This window comes from Phyllopteryx taeniolatus, chromosome 10 (assembly GCF_024500385.1).
Source record: "Phyllopteryx taeniolatus isolate TA_2022b chromosome 10, UOR_Ptae_1.2, whole genome shotgun sequence".
NCBI classification, from domain to species: domain Eukaryota; kingdom Metazoa; phylum Chordata; class Actinopteri; order Syngnathiformes; family Syngnathidae; genus Phyllopteryx; species Phyllopteryx taeniolatus.
Window position 1 is genome coordinate 11,562,103 of NC_084511.1, and position 20,040 is coordinate 11,582,142.

At 44.5% G+C, this 20,040-nt stretch overlaps 1 protein-coding gene across 2 annotated transcripts in view; it reads left to right on the forward strand.

The window, feature by feature from the left end:
* Window positions 1-18,163, forward strand: part of tnmd (tenomodulin) — an 80,400-nt gene extending 62,237 nt beyond the window's left edge. The window contains exons 5-7 of one of the 2 annotated variants that reach the window (XM_061788193.1): window positions 5,009-5,162; window positions 6,457-6,563; window positions 17,533-18,163. In XM_061788193.1, coding sequence (XP_061644177.1) covers window positions 5,009-5,162; window positions 6,457-6,563; window positions 17,533-17,742 — 471 coding nt within the window. In that variant the 3' untranslated portion in view covers window positions 17,743-18,163. The remainder of the gene's footprint in view (window positions 1-5,008; window positions 5,163-6,456; window positions 6,564-17,532) is intronic. The other variant, XM_061788194.1, reaches the window with a different exon arrangement.
* The last annotated feature ends 1,877 nt before the right edge of the window (window positions 18,164-20,040 follow it).

Below are 20,040 nucleotides of genomic sequence, written 5' to 3' on the forward strand. Positions count from 1 at the left end.
ACGAAAGGGGAAAAAAAGGCACGATATTAATAAGTCCTGCTCTGATGATAGCCCCAGGATCCAAGGCGCGATACTGTCATATACTGCACTGCAGTTCCATTATAGTAGCCTGGAGGGCTCTTTGCGTCCGCTCTCTCTCCCCCCTCCCCTCTCTGTTTTCAGCACCTGTCTCCAATCAGCCTCATCACCACCGGTATTTAAGCCTGGCTGTTCCAAGAATTCCTCGCCAAAGTATCGCAGCCTCTCCTCGCGGTACCACGGCCCACCGTACTCAAGTAAGCCACTTAACGCCTCGTTCCCTTGTTAACTCTTGTGTCTCCTTGTTCCCAGTGCTCCCCTGTGTTCCTGACCCACGTCATTCCTGCCACCAAGCCAGCCGCCTGTTCTGTCCACTGCCTGCCACCTGTCCACGCCACCGCCTGCCAACACATCCAGGACCACCTCCATAGCCTTTGCTCAATAAACTCACATTCAATCTCAAACCGTACAGTTATCCCACCGAATGTTCCAAAGTAGCACACATCACTAACCTCCTCTGCGACAAAGCAGCAAAATGGTCCACTTCATTATGGCACAACTCCTCCCCGGTCCTCCTTTCGTTCGATTCCTTTTCTGCCGAACTCCCTAAGGTTTTCGATCACCCCATTCAGGGTCGTCATCTCCTCACACTCACTCAGGGCGCTAAATCCGTTGCGGAATATTCCATCGACTTCCGTATCCTTGCTGGTGAATGCAGGTGGGATGATGCAGCCCTTAGGGGAGTCTTTTCAAACGGTCTCTCCGAACAAATCAAAGACGAGCTTGCGGTCCGGGACGAGCCCTCCTCTCTCGAGGCTCTAATCGTCCTCTCCATCCATCCATCTGGATAACAGACTGCGAAAGAGAGGCCGTGAGAGAGGGCTATGCTCGCGTAAACACTTTCCCACTCTGAGCACCACGCTGTCAGTCTTCCGCACTTTTGTCACTCCCCGTTGCATCCGATGAAACCATACAAATTGGTCAAACACATTTAGATCCACAAGAACGTCAGCGTCTTGTCATCCAGCGGCTGTGCATCTACTGCGGTCAATCCGGTCACTTTATTTCCTCGTGCCCCCTCCGACCAGAAAGACCAGGCTCACCACGTCCCGAGACCATCGCAGTGAGCCAAACCTCCATTCCCTCAAGCTCTCCCTCGCGCATGACCATGCCCGCTTGCATTATCATTTATGCTCATAACACCCCCAACCCTGCCCTTATTGATTCCGGTGCCGATGATAATTTTATTCATGAAGAAATAATTCACCAGCTCCAAATCCCTCTCCAACCACTTCCATCCCTGAAAAAAGTCACAGCCCTGGATGGCCGAGTAATTTCCCTGGTCACCCACCAAACAGTGCACATCACACTCCTTATTCCAGGCAATCGCCGCGAAAACATTTCCCTTTTTGTCATTACTTCCCCTGAGACCCCCTTAGTTCTTGGTATTCCCTGGCTCCAACTCCACAACTCCGCCATAGACTGGACTCTTTTATCCATTATCAGATGGAGTCCTCATTGCCATTCCCAGTGTCTCCTTTCTGCCGTTCCACCCTGAGAAGACCCACCACCCTCTGCCGTCTCAGTGGACCTCTCCCAAGTTCCAGAAGAATATAATGACCTCTCCCCAGTATTCAGCAAGGAATTGGCCATTTCTCTACACCCCCCCTCCCCCCACCGCTCATATGATTGCACCATAGACCCCTTGCCGGGAACTCCACTTCCCACCAGCCGACTCTACAATCTCTCCCGGCCTGAAAAAAAGGCCGGGAGAGAGGATTACATGGCTGCTGGCCTCATACGCCCCCTCCTCGCGATTTTTCTTCGTAGAGAAAAAAGATACCACTCCCATGCATCGACTACCGAGGACTCAATGACATTACAATTAAAAATAAGTCACTGCTGCCCCTGATTCACCCATCCTTTGACATCCTCATTTTCTCCCACTCCCCCGAAGAACACTGCATCCATGTATGCCATGTCCTCCAGCACCTCCTCGAGAACCGTCTATACGTCAAACCGGAAAAATGTCAATTCCACCTATCCTCAGTACATTTCCTCGGCTACATCATTGCAAAAGGACAACTACAACCGGACCCCGCAAAAATCCAAGCCATCATCAACTGGACCGTCCCCGCGACCCGCAAAGAACGTTTCCTTGGATTCGCCAATTTCTACCGCCGATTCATCCGTAATTACAGCAAGGTCGCTATTCCCCTCACCAGACTCACATCCACCAGCTCCCCCTTTCCCACGGCTGCCTCACAAGCATTCAATAAACTCAAATCCCTGTTCACCACTGCTCCTATTCTGCGCCACCCTGACCCTTACCTCCAGTTCGTGGTGGAGGTTGACGCCACGGATTCCGGAGCTGGAGCAATCCTTTCGCAGCGAGACCCCATGAGCCATAAACTTCACCCCTGTGCTTTTTTTTCCCGTCGCCTATCTCCAGCAGAAAGGAATTATGACGTCGGAAACCGCGAGCTGCTGGCCATAATATGGGCCCTGGAAAAATGGAGGCACTGGCTGGAGGAGACTAAACAACCATTTCTCATTTTGACTGAACACAAAAACCTTGCTTACCTCCGTACCGCTAAACGTCTCAACCCCCGACAAGCATGTTGGGCACTATTCCTCAGCAGATTCAATTTCAGTCTCTCCTTCCGTCCCGGTTCCCATAACACCAAGGCAGATTCTCTCTCCCGTATTCACTCACCACCCTCCAGCACAGCAGAACCCGAATCCATCCTTCCAGCCTCCTGCATCCTTGGAGCGGCCACGTCGGTGGTCAAGGAGGCCCAAAAGACCCAACCTGATCCCAAGACCGGGCCTCCTGACCTCCTGTTCGTCCCAGATTCAGCACAGTCGGAAGTTTTGCAGTGGGCCCACAACTCTAAATTAACTTTTCACCCTGGCATCACCTGTACTACCCAGTTCATTCAACAGTACTTCTGGTGGCCCAGCCTCATCAAAGACACCAGAGAGTTCGTTCAAGCCTGCTCCGTCTGCGCCCGAGGGAAGTCTTCTCAACGACCTCCAGCTGGCCTGCTGCACCCATTGCCAGTTCCCAGCCGCCCTTGGTGTCATATCGCTGTGGACTTCGTTACCGGCCTGCCCCCCTCTGAAGGTAACACAGTTATTTTCACAATCATCGATCGTTTTTCCAAGTGTGTCCATTATGTGACCCTCCCCAAACTCCCGTCCGCCCTGGAAACTGCTAACCTCCTTGTCTTACATGTCTTCAAACTCCATGGTAACCCCATCGACATAGTCGCCGATCGAGGTCCCCAGTTTTCCTCTCGGGTCTGGAAGGAATTTTGCAAGGCAGTGGGCGCAGCAGCCAGCTTATCCTCGGGGTATCACCCACAGACCAACGGCCAGATGGAGCTGGCCAACCAAACCCTGGAATCGGCACTCCGCTGTGTGGCCGCCCGCAACCTCTCCTCATGGAGTTCCTTCCTCCCATGGATTGAATACGCTCATAATTCCCTCAACAGCTCCGCTACTGGTATGTCCCCATTCATGGTTTGCTGTGGTTTCCAACCTCCACTACATGAGCAGGCGGTGGCAGTCCCCTCCGTACAAGATCGCCTCCAGAGAGTCCAGGTGGTTTGGAAGGACGTCCAGGCAGCGCTGAACTGGTCCGCGGCACGCAACAAGTAGTCATTGCTCCCCAACCCCCGAATACAAGGTGGGTCAATCCGTCTGGCTCTCTTCCCACGACCTTCCTCTTCAAACAGAGTCCTGTAAGCTCGCTCCAAGCTTCATTGGTCCTTTTCCCATCATCCAAATCATTAACACCACTTCCGTCCAGTTAAAACTGCCACAGTCCCTAAAGATTGGGATCCAGGACCTGGTCGACTGGGAAGGGTACGGGCCGGAGGAGCGGTCTTGGATTTCCCGGAAGCTTATACTTGATCATATCCTTTTGGACGACTTCTACGCGGTTCACCCGGGGAAGACTGTCAGGACACCAGGAGGCGTCCGTTGAGAGGGTGGTACTGTCATATACTGCCCTTCAGTTCCATTATAGTAGCCTGGAGGGCTCTTTGCGTCCTCTCTCTCTCCCCCCTCCCCTCTCTGTTTTCAGCACCTGTCTCCAATCAGCATCATCATATTGCAGCCTCTGCTAGCGGTACCACGGCCCACCGTACTCAAGCAAGCCACTTAACGCCTCGTTCTCTTGTTAACTCTTGTGTCTCCTCGTTGCCAGTGCTCCCCTGTGTTCCTGACCCACGTCATTCCTGCCACCAAGCCAGCCGCCTGTTCTGTCCACTGCCTGCCACCTGTCCACGCCGCCGCCTGCCAACACATCCAGGACCACCTCCATAACCTTTGCTCAATAAACTGTTCATCATTTTACATCTGCCTCCGCCTGCTCTTGGGTCCAGCTACTCCCCACACGTGACAGATACTATGCAATTAAGCTTTAAACTGAGGGAAAATCACCTTGTAAAAACATTTGTCAAGTGAACTGTTCTTCTGGCTGGCTAATTAAAGAGGGACTTGAACGTGTGCTGCATTAGCAGTTAGCATTACCCAGTGCCTGTCATATGTCTCTATTAAACAACACTGACATGTAGTCGTGATCATTAAACAATAATAGTTTACTTTACAGCTCATGAACTACAGTATCAACAAATTAAGCCCACTAATAGTGCTCTGATGCCGAGCGATGCATCGTGCCGGTGAAGAAGAGAAGGAGGAGGAGGAGGAGAATGCAAGGCTTTATTGTCTGTCACATTAAACGATACTGTCGCTATGCAATAATGAAGATCACATGCAAAGTCATTTGAAAGTCAAATCATCACTGTCTGTGAATTTCAATGATGTGTAATAGAAAGAGCATGCTGCAGGCTTGCTGGAGAGAGGCAGAGGAGGAGGGGGTCAGAAAACAGGAGTCAGGAAGTCGGCGCCCTCGACTCATAGAGATGACAGATTAAAACAATAAGGCTGATGCTGCTATTTGGCTCAATGGTGTGTGTGCTAGCAGGTGGATGCCATGGATACTAAAATGGAGGACTCCCAAGTGTGGGTTCCCGCCGAGGAGCCTATCGTTGACCCGGCATTCCTCTTGCAGTCGAAGATCTGGGAATTCTGCCAGGAGCTGCCCATCCACTGGATCCATCCCTCCCCTTTGAGCGGTGAGGCATCAGGGAGGATTTTGACGGGGGGCTTCTAAGCTTAAATGCACACTATTAACACCCGGACTGGAGGGTGCGTTGTGCCACAAGCCATGTGAATGGTTTGTTGAGGGAGGCCGCATGCAGCACAAATTTAACACGTATTTTATTTGATTTTTGACAACTAGCCCAATAGCCTGTCTACATTGTGTCATTTCAGACAAAAAACAAAACAAATGCTGTTACGTAGAATTAAGAAGCAGATGATTACTCTGGCTTAGATCATGCTCTGATATGCATGGCTAACTCTGGGAACTTCTGAAGACAGATGCGTGTCTTGCCAAATCCTGTTAAACAGTTGATTAGATGGACTCCAATCAAGGTGCAGAATAGTCTCATTAATATTCAACATTGTGGCAGTAAAGAAGTGACACCAAAGCACACCCCATTTCCTCAAATAGTGGCCACACCGTGCCCCAATTAGTCGCCATGGATATCGTCCACTTTAACCAATTAACGCCACCCTCAATTAGACGCCTCCCTTTTCCCATCAGGGGAAAAATGGTAATTACATCAGTTGATATATGGTATTCTTCATCAACGGACATTAAAGACACAACTGCTGAGCACATTTGAACACAACTGCTAACCAAACCAACAGCACCTGCGAATATGGTCTGGTAGTAATAGTGAAGGCTTACTTAACAGCAAATAGCATTCCAAGAGACTAAAATCACACCACAATATTGTGTCGGTCCATGTTTGTTATTTGCGGAGCTCCTAGACAAGTAAAAAGGTTAAAATTGACGTTTCTTGTGCTTTTAATGTATTTTTACCGGGATTTTACTGTTTCATTGTGCGATGTCCTTGTGTGTGATAAAATTAGCCTTTAAATAAAATGCATGATCATTATTCGGCTGCATTTCTCCATGAAAGTCACATTTAACTACAGTTTCACTTGACATACTGTACAATGTAATACACCAGTAATATTGTTGAATATTCCAAAAGTTTACTTGCACCGATAAACAGTGTATGAGTTCTAGTAGTCTGCTCATGTTATTGGGATTACAGTAATATAAAAAGGAGTTAAATACATTTTCTTGGTTCTGTTCCATCACTAGAAACAACTATGTGGATATTAAATTTGGGATTTTTTTGCAAGGCAGAATCATAACAGCACCTCCATTATTTGAGTCATAAATCTCTTGTGGCCTGTGAGCTTTTGTCATTAGAGCATTTCTGACAATTTTGGCTATTCAAAACAGTTGTGCAACTGTGTAGGCATCCTATCTTACTTGTGTTTCCAAATCAGATTCTGAGCTGCAAGAGGAGGTAGAGCACTTGGACTCCCCTGACACAGAGGTGAAAGGTCATCGCTCCACCCGTGATGTGGAGGACCACCCTCCAGTGAACGACTACGTAAGTGTGCCGTGACATCTGAGGAACTCTCCACCAGTTACAGTCGAATCACTTCAATTAGCTGCATCTCTGCCTCCACTTTTTATGCATATAAATCGCTCCCTAATTGATGTTAAAACTGACTTTGTGCACCAGAGGGCACAGCAATGGCTCTATATTTCTGTTTAAGTAAGGCCAGTTCATTGAAGACTCCCTTAATGTCCCTCCATTAATTGAGAGGAACATCCAGCCTCTCCAAGGCAGAAAATTGCGCCTAAAGCACCTCTTAGTGCCTTTTCGCACTTTGCAGTGAAACGCGCCACACAAAAGGAAGCGCGCTCAAGGTCATTCGCTGCTGCACAGTTAAGTTACATTTATTAACAACGCTTTAAATATCAAAGTGTACGACATGAAGGGGGAAAGACGGACGGCATATTCCGTTGCGGTAGATTAATTAATTAATTATCCATGACTGTGTGAGAAAAATGTATTAGGCACTGACATAAAGGAAAGCACACTACAAACCATAACATCACCCGACACGACACACACTCACACTACACACTAACACACACACACACACGTGACACAGCACATTCATCACAACACGCGAATGGCCACAAAAAGCAGGGGCGCTGTCTCTTCAGAGCAGTGCGCCACATGGGCAGCAGGAAGGAGACTTCCTATAATCGCCACATTTATCAGAGTCGTCCCAAAAACACTTCTCAATACTCCTTGACTTAATCGTGAGAATGACATTTGAATGAATTTAGTAGGAAAACATGCCAAGAGCTCCTTATTGGCTCACTAACGGCAAGTTAGTTGAACAATGGAATTTTGTACTAATATTAAATAACACAACCAATTAATGATAACTAATTTAAATAACACAGTATATTATAAACGTGTTTAAGGAATAAATATATGAGAATTGACTTTCTTTTTTTTTAATCATGGCTGCATCGCTATGTTACTAAAATATAACATATTCTCTACCTAACTTTCTTCCCCCAGCAGGGTGTGTCTCTTCTTGTCAAAGGACATCAAAATCACTCATTACTTCTTTCCAATCCTTAATTTTTTGTAATTTATTTTGCCCAATGTGACATACCTGATTTTTTTGATGTCAATGTGAACAGTACAATTCATTTTTCTTTCCAAATCTGACCCAGGCTTCTTTCATATGTGGATATAAATTGGATATGTATCCGATGCGAGTGCAGTCTAGACGCTCACGTCGTGCTCATCCAACCTATACAGTACGTCATCAAAAGGCGAAAACCGTCACGATTGTTCTATCAAACAGATACGCGGGACAATTAAGGGCGGACGAAGGAGCAGGAAACAGTCAGTGGCGAAAAGAAGATGCTTTAGAACTGATAAATGTAAGAGGGGACTGGTCAGTCCAAGCATAAAATCTTTGAAATTGCCACAAATGCGTCTTGAGACGTACACGCGGAATCATATTTACTTCTGTAAAGAGACGGCGCCTCGCGATGGTGCACATGCGCAACGGGACGTCGGGTTTTGCGGCATGGGTGTGATGTCACAACTCTTTGTGTAATGTGAACAACTACATAATAACCTCGGATTTAACAAAAAATCTGAATTGGGCATCATGCCCTACAGTGTGAACGTAGCTGGTGTTTCACCAACATACCGTAACCACTAGCGGCGTTCGACTCCATTCTGCCAATCAAACAGAGCCAGACAATCACATGACCACAACTGAAGTCTGCGCAGCCCCACACGGAAGCAAAGTTTTCAAAGTGATTCGTTTATGTGAAGCATGGCAGAAACCATCGAGGGTTACCTTGGCGCATGACTCACGGTCAGAAGAGGTAGAACACCCCTGGCGTCACATTCAATATGTTCACATCACAGACTATGAAAAGCAACAGCTACTGTATGGCATGCGCGTGCATCTGTGTCTGCTTAAAAATGTCCACATTTCAGCCTACAAGAACTCCACTTGGAACTTGAGAAAATGCTCTCTGCCCATTTTGCTGTTTCATGGGTGTGAGCAAAGAAAGTTAATTGTGGATTATTTCTTGTCGGGGAATTTGCCTCAATTTGTTTTTATTTTATGAAGATTTAATTTGCATTCACATTGAGAGGAGCTAGATGAGGTGACTCTGGCATCTGATTAGGATGTCTCCCGGGGACGACCCAGGACACTCTGGAGAGACTACGTCTCTCGACGAGCCTGGGATGGATGGGTGAAGTGGCTGGGAAGAGGAAAGTCTGGGCTTCCCTGCTTAGGCTGCCCCGCAACTTGACCTTGAATAGGCGGAGGAAAAAGGATGGATGGAGGAGGCCCTAAATACTACTATTGTATTTCTAGTAGTAGAAGTGGCCCGTAGTTTACAACAGAGCTCAGTTCCTATGGCGGCGACAATTACAATTTGTACTTGAGTCTTTATGCCAAGGTACCCCTGTACAATAGTAGTACAGTAGTAGAATTTAGTAGTTTTTTGCACAAGCTACTACATTCTTATTTAACTAAATCAATCCTGACATATCACCCACACAGAGCAATGACAAGTCTGGCAACAATGGGAATTTTGGCCCAAAAGAGGGACAATCAGCAATCTCCATTTGGAAGAATGCACTGGTGGAATGCCATACAATATATCACACACATATTCATGTCATGTACAACCCCAATTCCAATGAAGTCGGGGCGTTGTGTGAAACATAAATAAAAGCAGAATACAATAATTTCAACCTATATTTAATTGAATACACTACAAAGACAAGATATTTCATGTTCAAACTGATGAACTTGATTGTTTTTCGCAAATAATCATTAACTTAGAATTTTATGGCTGCAACGCGTTCCAAAAAAGCTGGGACAGGTGGCATAAACACCTGTTTGGAACATCCCACAGGTGAACAGGTAATTGGGAACAGGTGGCTGCCATGATTGGGTATGAAAGGAGCTTCCCCGAATTGCTCAGTCATTGGTCATTCACCAAAGATTCAGAAGTGAGTGACAGAAGGCTTCAGCAGTTCGTTTCCGCTCCCAGCTCAAAGAATGAATCATTTCATAAATGGATTAATTCAGTACGTTCACTAAACAGATTTGTTCTTCTGAACGAAACGTTCGGGAACGAAACAACACTATAGTCCACTTACTTTCCGGGGAAGAGTAACGTGTTACTTTGCTCATTGCTCAAAAAGGACAGCATTTTGGAGTTACACGTTCCTTTGTAAAGCGTTACCGCCATCACTGAAAATGCAGTATATAAAAATCAAGTCAAGCAACAACTCGCCCTTGGCTATGACAGTGATGCGCCAAATTCTCCACCCCCTTCCAGTTTCTAAATTGTTTTATGGTGTGGTTAACGTCTTTCCCAGCCAAGTAAGTATGGCGCCTAGCTGTAGCTCAATCTGCTCTTTGTCAGGCGTGCTGAATGAATCCCGGCACTTATTGTTGCTGTAAAGATCTGGCTTTGAATGCCACTCAAAACTGTAATAAAAGTACAGCATCTTGAGAGTTGGATGCATTCAGAGGCAAAGCAGAGAACCTGCGGCAGACCCCGACAAAGATAATTGTAGGCTGTGACTACTGTACATACAAGTTTCTGAGCTGTGTCACAACAAGAGTGACCTCCATTATGAACGCATCTCCTTGTCGCGTTCCAGGTTTTTGTCGGCTTCACCTCCAAATAAATCAAACAAGAACACACTCCAGGATCCAGGAGCCAAGTGGCATTTCAAGAAACAGTTTGTGAGCGCGGTAAGGTTGTAATTTGGAGCAATTAGATACACGGTCAGGTTAACAGCATTAATTGCAATTAGCATTTTGTTAGCCTTTTGGTAATTAAGCTCCCTGCGGTTCCGAAACGCAAAAAAAAAAGCTTTCCAGGTTTAAATGGTGGAAATCTCTGCAAATGTGCTCATCTACCTACCTGTCTGTGTCAGATATCGGATGGCATCAGTATCCAGACCTGATGTTGGCGAGTCAAACCTATTCAGCACACGTGCCATAGACACGCTATAGGCTTTAATTGCTTGCGCTGGGACCACTAATAATAACACAGGTTCAATTAAGATATCAACTCTCAAGTTCTTACAGGTGTTTAGACACTATAAAAGCATCCCACTGCACCACTGATCATCAGCACTGCCTTGCTCAATTCCCACATCCTGCCCTTTTCTGTCCTCTCTCATCTTGTCCTATTGGTTAGTTGTTGCATGTCCCTCGTCCACAAATAAGAACACGATTTTTGTAACAAATATCGAGACTGTCTAACTGTTGTTCTGCTGTGTTTCGCACCCCTATTCCCCTTGTCTGTTCTGTCCCTCTGTCTGTCCCCTAAAACCCTTTTCTGTCCGGCTGCGTTTTCAATAAACGTCATAATATTAAAACATAAAAAAATAAGCAGAGGGAGTGCTTCAAACTCTCCTGTTGCACAGCAAAACTGTTCCAGCACAAAAGGCATACAAAGCCATCCTTCTGCATGGCCATGCAGCTCAACAGGACAGGTTAAATAATTAAAAAAATAAACATAGTGAGCTGCGGGGTGTTTCTTTGGGCAGAGACGAGAGGGAGCGGGGCCGGAGAGTGAAGTGAAGCTTCATTCAAATCTTGGTAGCAGTATGAAAAGAGCATATGTCCCCCTTAATTCAGTTTCCATTATATCTTATGGGGAAAGATGTTGACCAGAATTTATGGAATGTGTTCAACCTGAGAGGCTCCACTGTATTAAAACTGAGGGTACATGTAATATTACACATATGATCGCAAATAACAGAAACATGGCAATGAGCAAGATGATCAATGTTGGAACTGCTACAACAAGACCATGGCTGCCTTCATTTACAAGTGTATAAAATGTCCACACCATCAATCAGTAAAATAGCTAGTGCACACACAAACACACACACACAGAGATATGCAATTAGCTGCAGCTACGATTTGTCAGTGCATGACTCTCATGGGCAGAAGAAGTCAACATTCGAGTGCACCTTCTCGTCCCAGCGCACATTTATAAGGCATGATACCTGTTTGGGTCCCTGCGACAGGCTGTCAGATATGACCTTTAACACGGCTGCACGTGCATCGCACACTCTGAGGCCCAAATGGAATAACTGCCGCCAGACAAGGTTGAGGGGATGGTGCCGCTGTCCTTGACCCGTATATCAAGGATGTGCTCACAAAATGGATGGCCCACATACATACAAATACAATGGTAACTTGGCTCAAAAGTTTAATTCCTTCTACGACCAAGCTTGTAACTCAATTAATCATACAGTAAGTCAAATAAATGTGACCCATTTAAATTAAATTAAATGCCATTAATCCCTTGCAGGCCCCCAAAAAACACCACAGTTTTTGTGTTTTTAAAAAAAGAAAATGTTTTTATAAGAAAATCAACACTGTGTTCTACAAAAACATAATAAAAAAAATCTAAAGCAATAAATGCTGTATTTGTGCCTAGTGCCATCAGGAGCTGGAATCAGATTGGCTGGTTTGTCTGCGTGTGAGCATCTGAGTGTGAGTTGAGGCCTACAGCAGCTCCTTGCAAGTGTTCTCATTTTGTTTGTGTGTTTGACTCTTTGTCCGTTCAATAAATGGCTCAAATCTTTACAGTCGCGCCAGAGCTGCTCATCACTGGAGAGTTTCGCAAAACAAAATAGCGATCGCCCTTTTCAATTACATCCACCTTGGCGAGGCGCAGATCTGAGATCGGGCAGAGCAGCTAATAGAAAATGACAATATGCTTACCATGTTGCTGTATACTAGCTCACAGCTGTATTATAATCCACAGTCTCCACTTTGCTGCACTTTGCGCGCATTGTCTTCCAGAATAAAACACATGTATCGTGACCGTGACCAGCAAATAGATACCTAGACCAGGGATGTCAAACATTTCAACGTAGTAATTGTTGCCAAAAATCCCACTTCATTAACTACCTCGGTTTTAAATTCATAATTCCATTCACATTGGGAAGAGTAAAATGCAAAACTAAAACGAACTTTTTAAATGAAACATTACATTACAACATTATCCGTGTATACATGTGCACGACATTTAATCAGAACAGCTGTGTGACATGCGGTCATTGTCATAAACGTCACGTCATTTCTCGAGATGGAGGTCCGTCGTCAATTGAACAATGTAGTTGGGATTGTTTTTACACGTTTATAAAAACAAGGATATTTTTTTTTCCCCCTCCAGTCACGAATCACATTTTGATGGCGCATGTGGCTGTGCGACTTTGGGCTGTGTTGCCAAATACGGCGTTTGTCCCCCAACATATGAAGCCTTCTTAACAGTGTGTTTAGCTGAGATTTTCTGAAAAAAATTAACTGCCATTCAAAAACCATTTACAGATGCTAGAATGAGTGTTTGCGATAATGTTCACCAGGCATAAGTACAATTCGTTCAGTTCACATTTGTCCAAAATATGAGTTCATGAACTTTTGTTCATTGAACTGTATCTCCATTGCCAAGTACTTGCCCATGTGGGGTTCAGTTTTTTGTTTAGTTTATTTATGTATGAGAAGTGAGGTTCTTGACCTGCTCAATTTGTAAAATGTCTTGAGATATACAATTAAAACTGACTCGAATGAAAACAGCGTTTTCATTCATTTTTGCAATGGGTATTTTTAAAATGACTCTCTATGTAAACATTTTCAAAAACCCACAGAAAAACTAGAATGGCTGACACAGTTTTCGGAGATGTATGGTTGAGTAAGCTTGTATGTGCGCTCTAATCACATGCAACAAAGAGACCTAATGGCGCTTACGCTTCATTAAGGCTGCTTGTTTGTGAGCGACTGCCTCAGATTTCCCAAGGTGAGCCATTCTTATCACTGCAGCATTCCCACTACAGGAGACGACTCAAAGCCGCAGTGATTAATATCTGCCCCCCGTTTTAAAATGCTACCTCATTAATTGTCTTAAAGGTACAATGCTGCCTTTTGGCTGTTCATTTGATTTGTTTCCTGGTACGCGATCATTTGAATAAAACATTTTCTCTATTTTTCCGAAGCAGTGTCCCAATTTGTTGTGTGATAAGCAGATAAGATAATCGTCGGTCCCTTGACGGGTTTGCTGTTGTTTCTATAACAGATTGTTGACAGCCAGCTGATGACCCTGAAACTTGACTGAAACTATAAATCATTAGAAGCCTACCTCTGCGTGTCGTGGTGATAAATCTAAGAGGCCTAACCAAGATATCAGCTGTCACGGCATTTCTATTTGCGTTAGATCTCCTACGTTTGCATTTCTACTCGACTTTATCAGAGCTCACATCAGAAGCCTCCAAATACTGGTCATGGCAAAATACTGTCAATCACTACACAAACTAAATCATGTTTGTGTACACTACTCTGACGGATGTTACTGTATGTCCACCAGCAAATCACAAATGAATTAGTTTCTACACTATAATTGTGAAAGGTCAAAATCAGCCTTTTCAAAATACACCAGGCTAATCTTAATAAACATGTTTATGTCATCTTTAGGCTGTCAAATAAATGGCAAAGCATACCTCTTGACTCTATGGAAAACATGCTCAAGCAGTGGTTCTTAAACCCATGGTTTCATACAATACATGCATTCACTGAACCCTTTTTTGTGGGGGGGGGGAATAATCATTTTTATTTTCAAATTCAAAACATAGTATGTAATTTATTAGTGCGCAAAATGAACAACACATCAGTTGTACACAAAACCAGTGCTCAAAGAATACAAACAAAAAATATGAATTTCCCACAACAAAAAAACAAAGCCATAACCCAGTGAATATTTACTGCCAATCATTTGACTTACTGTATATAGCGCTTTTCAAGGCACTCAAAGATGCTTTGGAATTGCATACATTATTCATTCCCTCCTGCAATTGGCTGGCAACCAGTTCAGGGTGTGCCCCGCCTCCTGCCCGCAGTCAGCTGGGATAGGCTCCAGCATACCCGTGACCCTAGTGAGGATAAACGGTGTAGAAAATGGATGGATGGATATTCATTCACTCCACAGTCACATCCTAGTGGTGGTAAGCCACAGCTGCCGTGGGCCAGTCTGAGGGAAGTGTGGCTGCCATTCTGCGCCTACGGCTCCTCCGACCACCACCAAACATCCAACCACATGCATTCATGGGTTACTGTATGTGTCTTTCCCAGACATGCGTTCGTGCACCACACTGCCCACAATCACTCAATGTGCCTTTTGCTGTTGCCTGACAGAGAAAAGTTCAGAAATGCGCAGCTTCACCTTGGCAAGTCCCACTCAGTCTCATATCATTTTCACAAAACAAGATTTTTCTTTTCCTTATTTTTATGTATCCCAAGGATCGCTCGCAAAGTCGTAACGTTGCAAAATGTTGTAACAAACGGTGTGCAGCCAATGATGGTCAAGTGGAGCGAGACGTCACGAATCATACGAGTGGGCTGAACAAAACGGACACACAAACACAGTGCGTGCGTGTGTAACGGAGACACCATTAAACATGACACCGAGGAGTCCCCAACCTCGTGCTGTCTCGGCTGCCCCGATATACGCTACACGTGTGTGCGTGCGTACGTGTGTGCGTGCATGTGTGTGTGAGTCTTGACCTCCACTGAACCCCTGACACTGGCTCACCGAACTCCTGGGGTTCAATCAAGTCCTGCTTAGGAAGGACTGTTCTGCCCAATATATATGCCGTTATATATCCCAGCTGTCTTCGGCTGAACCGGTCGCCAGCCAATCGCAGGGCACATAGAAACAAACAACCATTCGCACTCACATTCACACCTATGGGCAATTTAGAGTCTTCAATCAACCTTTGCCACGCATGTTTTTGGGATGTGGGAGGAAACCGGAGTGCCCGGAGAAAACCCGCCCAGGCACGGGGAGAACAGGCAAACTCCACACAGGTGGGGCCGGAATTTGAACCCCGGACACCAGAACTGTGAGTCAGATGTGCTAACCAGTCGACTACCGTGCCGGCAAGGCCTGAACAATTGAAGAAAATGTTTTCCTTTATGGTCTCTCTATATTGAAATCACTGTATTCCGTACAAAGGTTGACAATAAAAGCATGTAAGCATGTAATGATGGATTACAAAAATGCCAGTTTTCCAGTTTACATGCAAACTGAATACAGTGGTACCTTGGCTTACGAGTGCCCTAATTTATGGGTTTTTGAGCTTGGTCTTTTTTATTTTATTTTATTTTTTCTTATTTTATGAAATTTTTTTGCTTTCTGTTGCAAGCCAAAACTTACGAGCAAGGTTGAGATATCCCACCATTTGAGTGAAATGGGAATAAAATGAAACAGTTAATGTGCTGTAATGCCCACAAACATGGGCAAGGAAAGCGGAAGAACTTCTAGCCGTTTATTGAACGGGGCAAAAAGTCAAACACACAATTACAAAATGAGAGCACCCACAATGAGCTGCTGTAGAATAACCGCCCAATCCGACTTCAACTCCTGATGTCACTCACTAGGCCACATCCCTTAACACACAAATATTAGTACCTACAGTAATTACACCTCTTCATGTGTGAACATGGCATGTTTTCCCTCTGCTTGCGTGGGTTTTCCTCTGGGCACTCTGGCTACCTCCCATATTCTCAAAATATGCACGTTAGTATGTAGGCAGAAGTCCAAGAATAGAGTTATAAATAAAAGTCAACCAGTGAGAAAGTCTATCACCATACAAAGCTGTGTGTGCCATTGCATACATAAAAGGAACAATGACGTATACAATAGCTGGAGCCAGTAATAAAACGTATACAGCACAGTGGTATACAGTATCCAATTTCTTTCAAAACTGATCAGGAGCATTCATAAAAAGCAAGTCCTCATAATCCAACAACGGTCAAAATGTTGTTTTGATCAAATGTTTTCTGACTTGCAATGAAAAACGTGATTTACTGTATTTCGAAAAAAGAAACCCAATTTCAATTTCAACTTGGAGACAAGTTCATCAATGTGCAGTTTAAAGGACAGGTTCTCATCAATTAGAATGCATAAGCATTTTATAAGATGTGATCATATCGATTTCAACCTTGAGCAGTTGAGGTCTTCCATTTGTCTGCATTCAGCACTGACTTGAGCCGAGTCAAACAAATCTGAACCGCGTCAAAGGCTGCTCGCAACAACTCAAGTGATTTTAAAACAATAAATTACTGAATCATCAACATAAAAACATAGCATCAGGCAAATGATCACAAAGCTTTTTCCGAAAGTAAAGCTAGCGCACGCTCGGAGCGACACCACTTGAGTGTCTCCGAGGAGCCATTTACTAAAAGAGATTGAAATGTGGTGAAACGTGGACCGAGGGCAGTGGAGTTAAGTGGCACTTCTCCGAAGCCCATTAGGCCTTGCTCATGATCAAAGGCCTGGCCCCTGCGAGTCTTCCAGGGTGTGAAGCAGCTAGCACAATGGGAAAAGCCAGGGGCCATTAAATCTAGCTAATTTACCTTTCGTTTGGGCTCCAATTGGCCCCTCTATAAATTTAGTGGCAGCCAGCGAGAGTAAATGAAAGAATCCTTGTTAGGCCATCATTAGCCTGCTAATTGCTTTAGCAATGGGTTACATACTGAAAGTCAAGGTCAGGGAGATGTTGCTCATTCGAATCCCGCACGGGGAGGCAGGGCTGACACGTTGATAACGGAAGGGATCAGCTCATGTAGTGGTTCCATTCAGTACGTTCACTCAAAAGATTGGTTCATTTGAACGATGACACTACTCAAGCCTCGCCTACTGCTGCATCGCGCCCCCCCAAAAAAAAAAAGAAATGCTGGGTGGTATACAAAAGTACACTGATGCAATTGAATTGGGTGCGCATTTCATAGCTTCATTGTACATCCGCACCTGTGCACCACTTATGTGCATCCCTGATCATAACCTTAGCCAGCTATGAGGTCCCTGAGGTACCTACGTACTTCTAAGCACTATTACCATCAGTAGAAAGAGGGTTTATAGTCTTCAAATTTCACTTAGGCTGTCATGTTGGCAATGGTGACTCAGTCTCATGTCCCCCTCCACAGAGAGCTGTGGGTCTGGAGCTGGACAACCGCCTGGACGAGCGCGGTTACTGCTGCCAATACTGTCACCGTGGGTACCGCTTCTGCCGCCGCTACCACGTGCCGCTGGGCGGCTTCAACCCGTGGCCGTACTACTACCGAGGAGGCCACGTCATCTGCCAGGTGGTGATGCCGTGCAACTGGTGGATTGCCCGCATGCTGGGGAGGGTCTGAGAGGGTCGGGCTGGGGGAACGTTGTTGTCCGCGTTGAATTGTTGCTTTGATGCATCTTTCACCACTCATGAGATGAAAGTGGACTGACGGCCGTTAATTATTTCCCGAGCCGAATGTTGGCCGGAGGCGTGCCCGTCACACTAAATAGGCCCTGGGGCATTTTGAAGGCTTTCTTAAAAGGCAGCCGTCATTTATCATTTCCTTTGCTTTTTGTTTTCTGTCATCCTGTGTATAATGCATGCTAGCATGTTTGGACGATGTCAAATATTTGAGATAAAAATCTATTTGTTTTTTTTTTACTATTACTGTTATGTATTAATATTTACTTAGAGTATAACAGTAGTTTATGTTGAGATTTTTAATATACTATTTAGTGTCATATTTTGGGCAAGTTGCTATGAATAAACTTCTCTTATTTGCACATTTAGTGCCCTTGCAGTTGATCCTATGGAAAACATGCATTCCAGCACAAAGAAAATTTCTTGGGGGAGTTGGGAAGTCTCGGGGGGAGGGGGGGTGGTTTTGTTGTTGTTTTTGTTTTGTTTTGTTTTTTTATTCATTGGGGTTGAAAAGTACTATAATGTATAAATGTTTACATCCAGGATCACAGTATAAATGGCAACTAAAGTGTAAATTGTATTCTATAAATATTAGGCTGCATTTCTGTTTTTAATGGCTGTTTTGTATAGCCTTTATAATAAAATTCCTAAAAAAAAAATGTAATGGAAAAAAACTCAAATTCTATATTCATTGTCCAAAGTTGTCTTGACAATGTAGTACAAAATTGTACCTAAAGGTAAGCACTAGAGACCGTTTCATTTTGTAAACAATAGACACCAGGATACTTGCAGGTGGAAGAAAAAATTTGGAGTCCTTCATCTGAAATAAAACAATAACAAAAACTTGTTTGGTGTTGCACCGCCAGATACAGTGGGAGGTGAAAGTATGTGAATTTCTTAAATTTCTGCATAAATTGGTCATCAAATGTAGTCTGATCTTTATCTCAATAACTAGACTAAAGAGAGTCTGGTTAAACACAAACAATTATGTTTTCATATCCATCCATCCATTCTCTGAGCTGCTTCTCCTCACTAGGGTCGCGGGCGTGCTGGAGCCTATCAGTCATGCCTTCGGGCAATTTAGAGTCTCCAATTAATGCATGTTTTTGGGATGTGGGAGGAAACCGGAGTGCCCGGAGAAAACCCACGCAGGCACGGGGAGAACATGCAAACTCCACACAGGCGGGGACGGGGATTGAACCCCGCACCTCAGAACTGTGAGGCTGACGCTCTAACCAGTCGGCCACCGTGCCGCTATGTTTTCATATTTTTATTGAAAAATCATGTAAAGAATCACAGGACAGTGAGGAAAAAGTGAACCTCAAGGTCTCAAGGATTCTCCAAGAGCTAATCAGTCAGGAGTGAGCCAATCTGGAGTCCAATGAATGAGTAAAGCTTGGAGGTGTGGCTGGAATTCGCTCTGGCCACTCGAAAACACACACCAGTTAAGAAATGTTTCCTGTCAAGAAGGATTGCCTGATGTGTACCGTGGCTCGCTCAAAAGAGCTCTCAGAAGACCGATGATTTATCAATTGTTGATTTGTATAAAGATGGAAAAGCTTACAAAAGTATCTGTAATAGTCATCAGTCCGCATATTTCAAAATATGAAAACATGATTGTTTGTGTGATATTAGTTTAAGTAGACTATGTTGGTTTAGTCTTGTGATTTAGATGAAGATAAGACTACATTTATGCATAAATTTAAGAAATTTAAAGAGTTCACATACTTTTTCCTCCCAAAAAAAATCAAAATTAAGCCAACGGAACCTGTGGGTGAGGAGGATGAATGAAGTGGATGTCGCTAGATTGTCTCGTGGCGTTGTAGCCACTTCTAGTGACAGACTTGAAACCAGATCTTGTGGAACCCATTTTTCCACAGGCATGTATAAGATTTTTGCCTGGATTGTCTGAGTAATTTAGCAAAACATAATAGCTAACCTGCCATTCAATTCACTGTCAAAAGAGCAAGTGTGTGCCAATCCAAGCAAAAGAAAAATCAATTAATTAGCCAGTGCCTCAATGATCATGTGAACTAATTTTCTGAACTTCCACCACATCTATTTTTGAATCAACTTACCTTTTGAAAAACGTGCGGCTGCCCTCAAGAAGCTTACCTCACCTAACATCTTTTTTTCAACTGACACTTCACACATTGAAACTGCAGCAGTAGGGAAGATGGCTAATATCACTCTGGAAGAACTTGTGATGTCATGGTAAAATGTCCTATAGTACACTTCG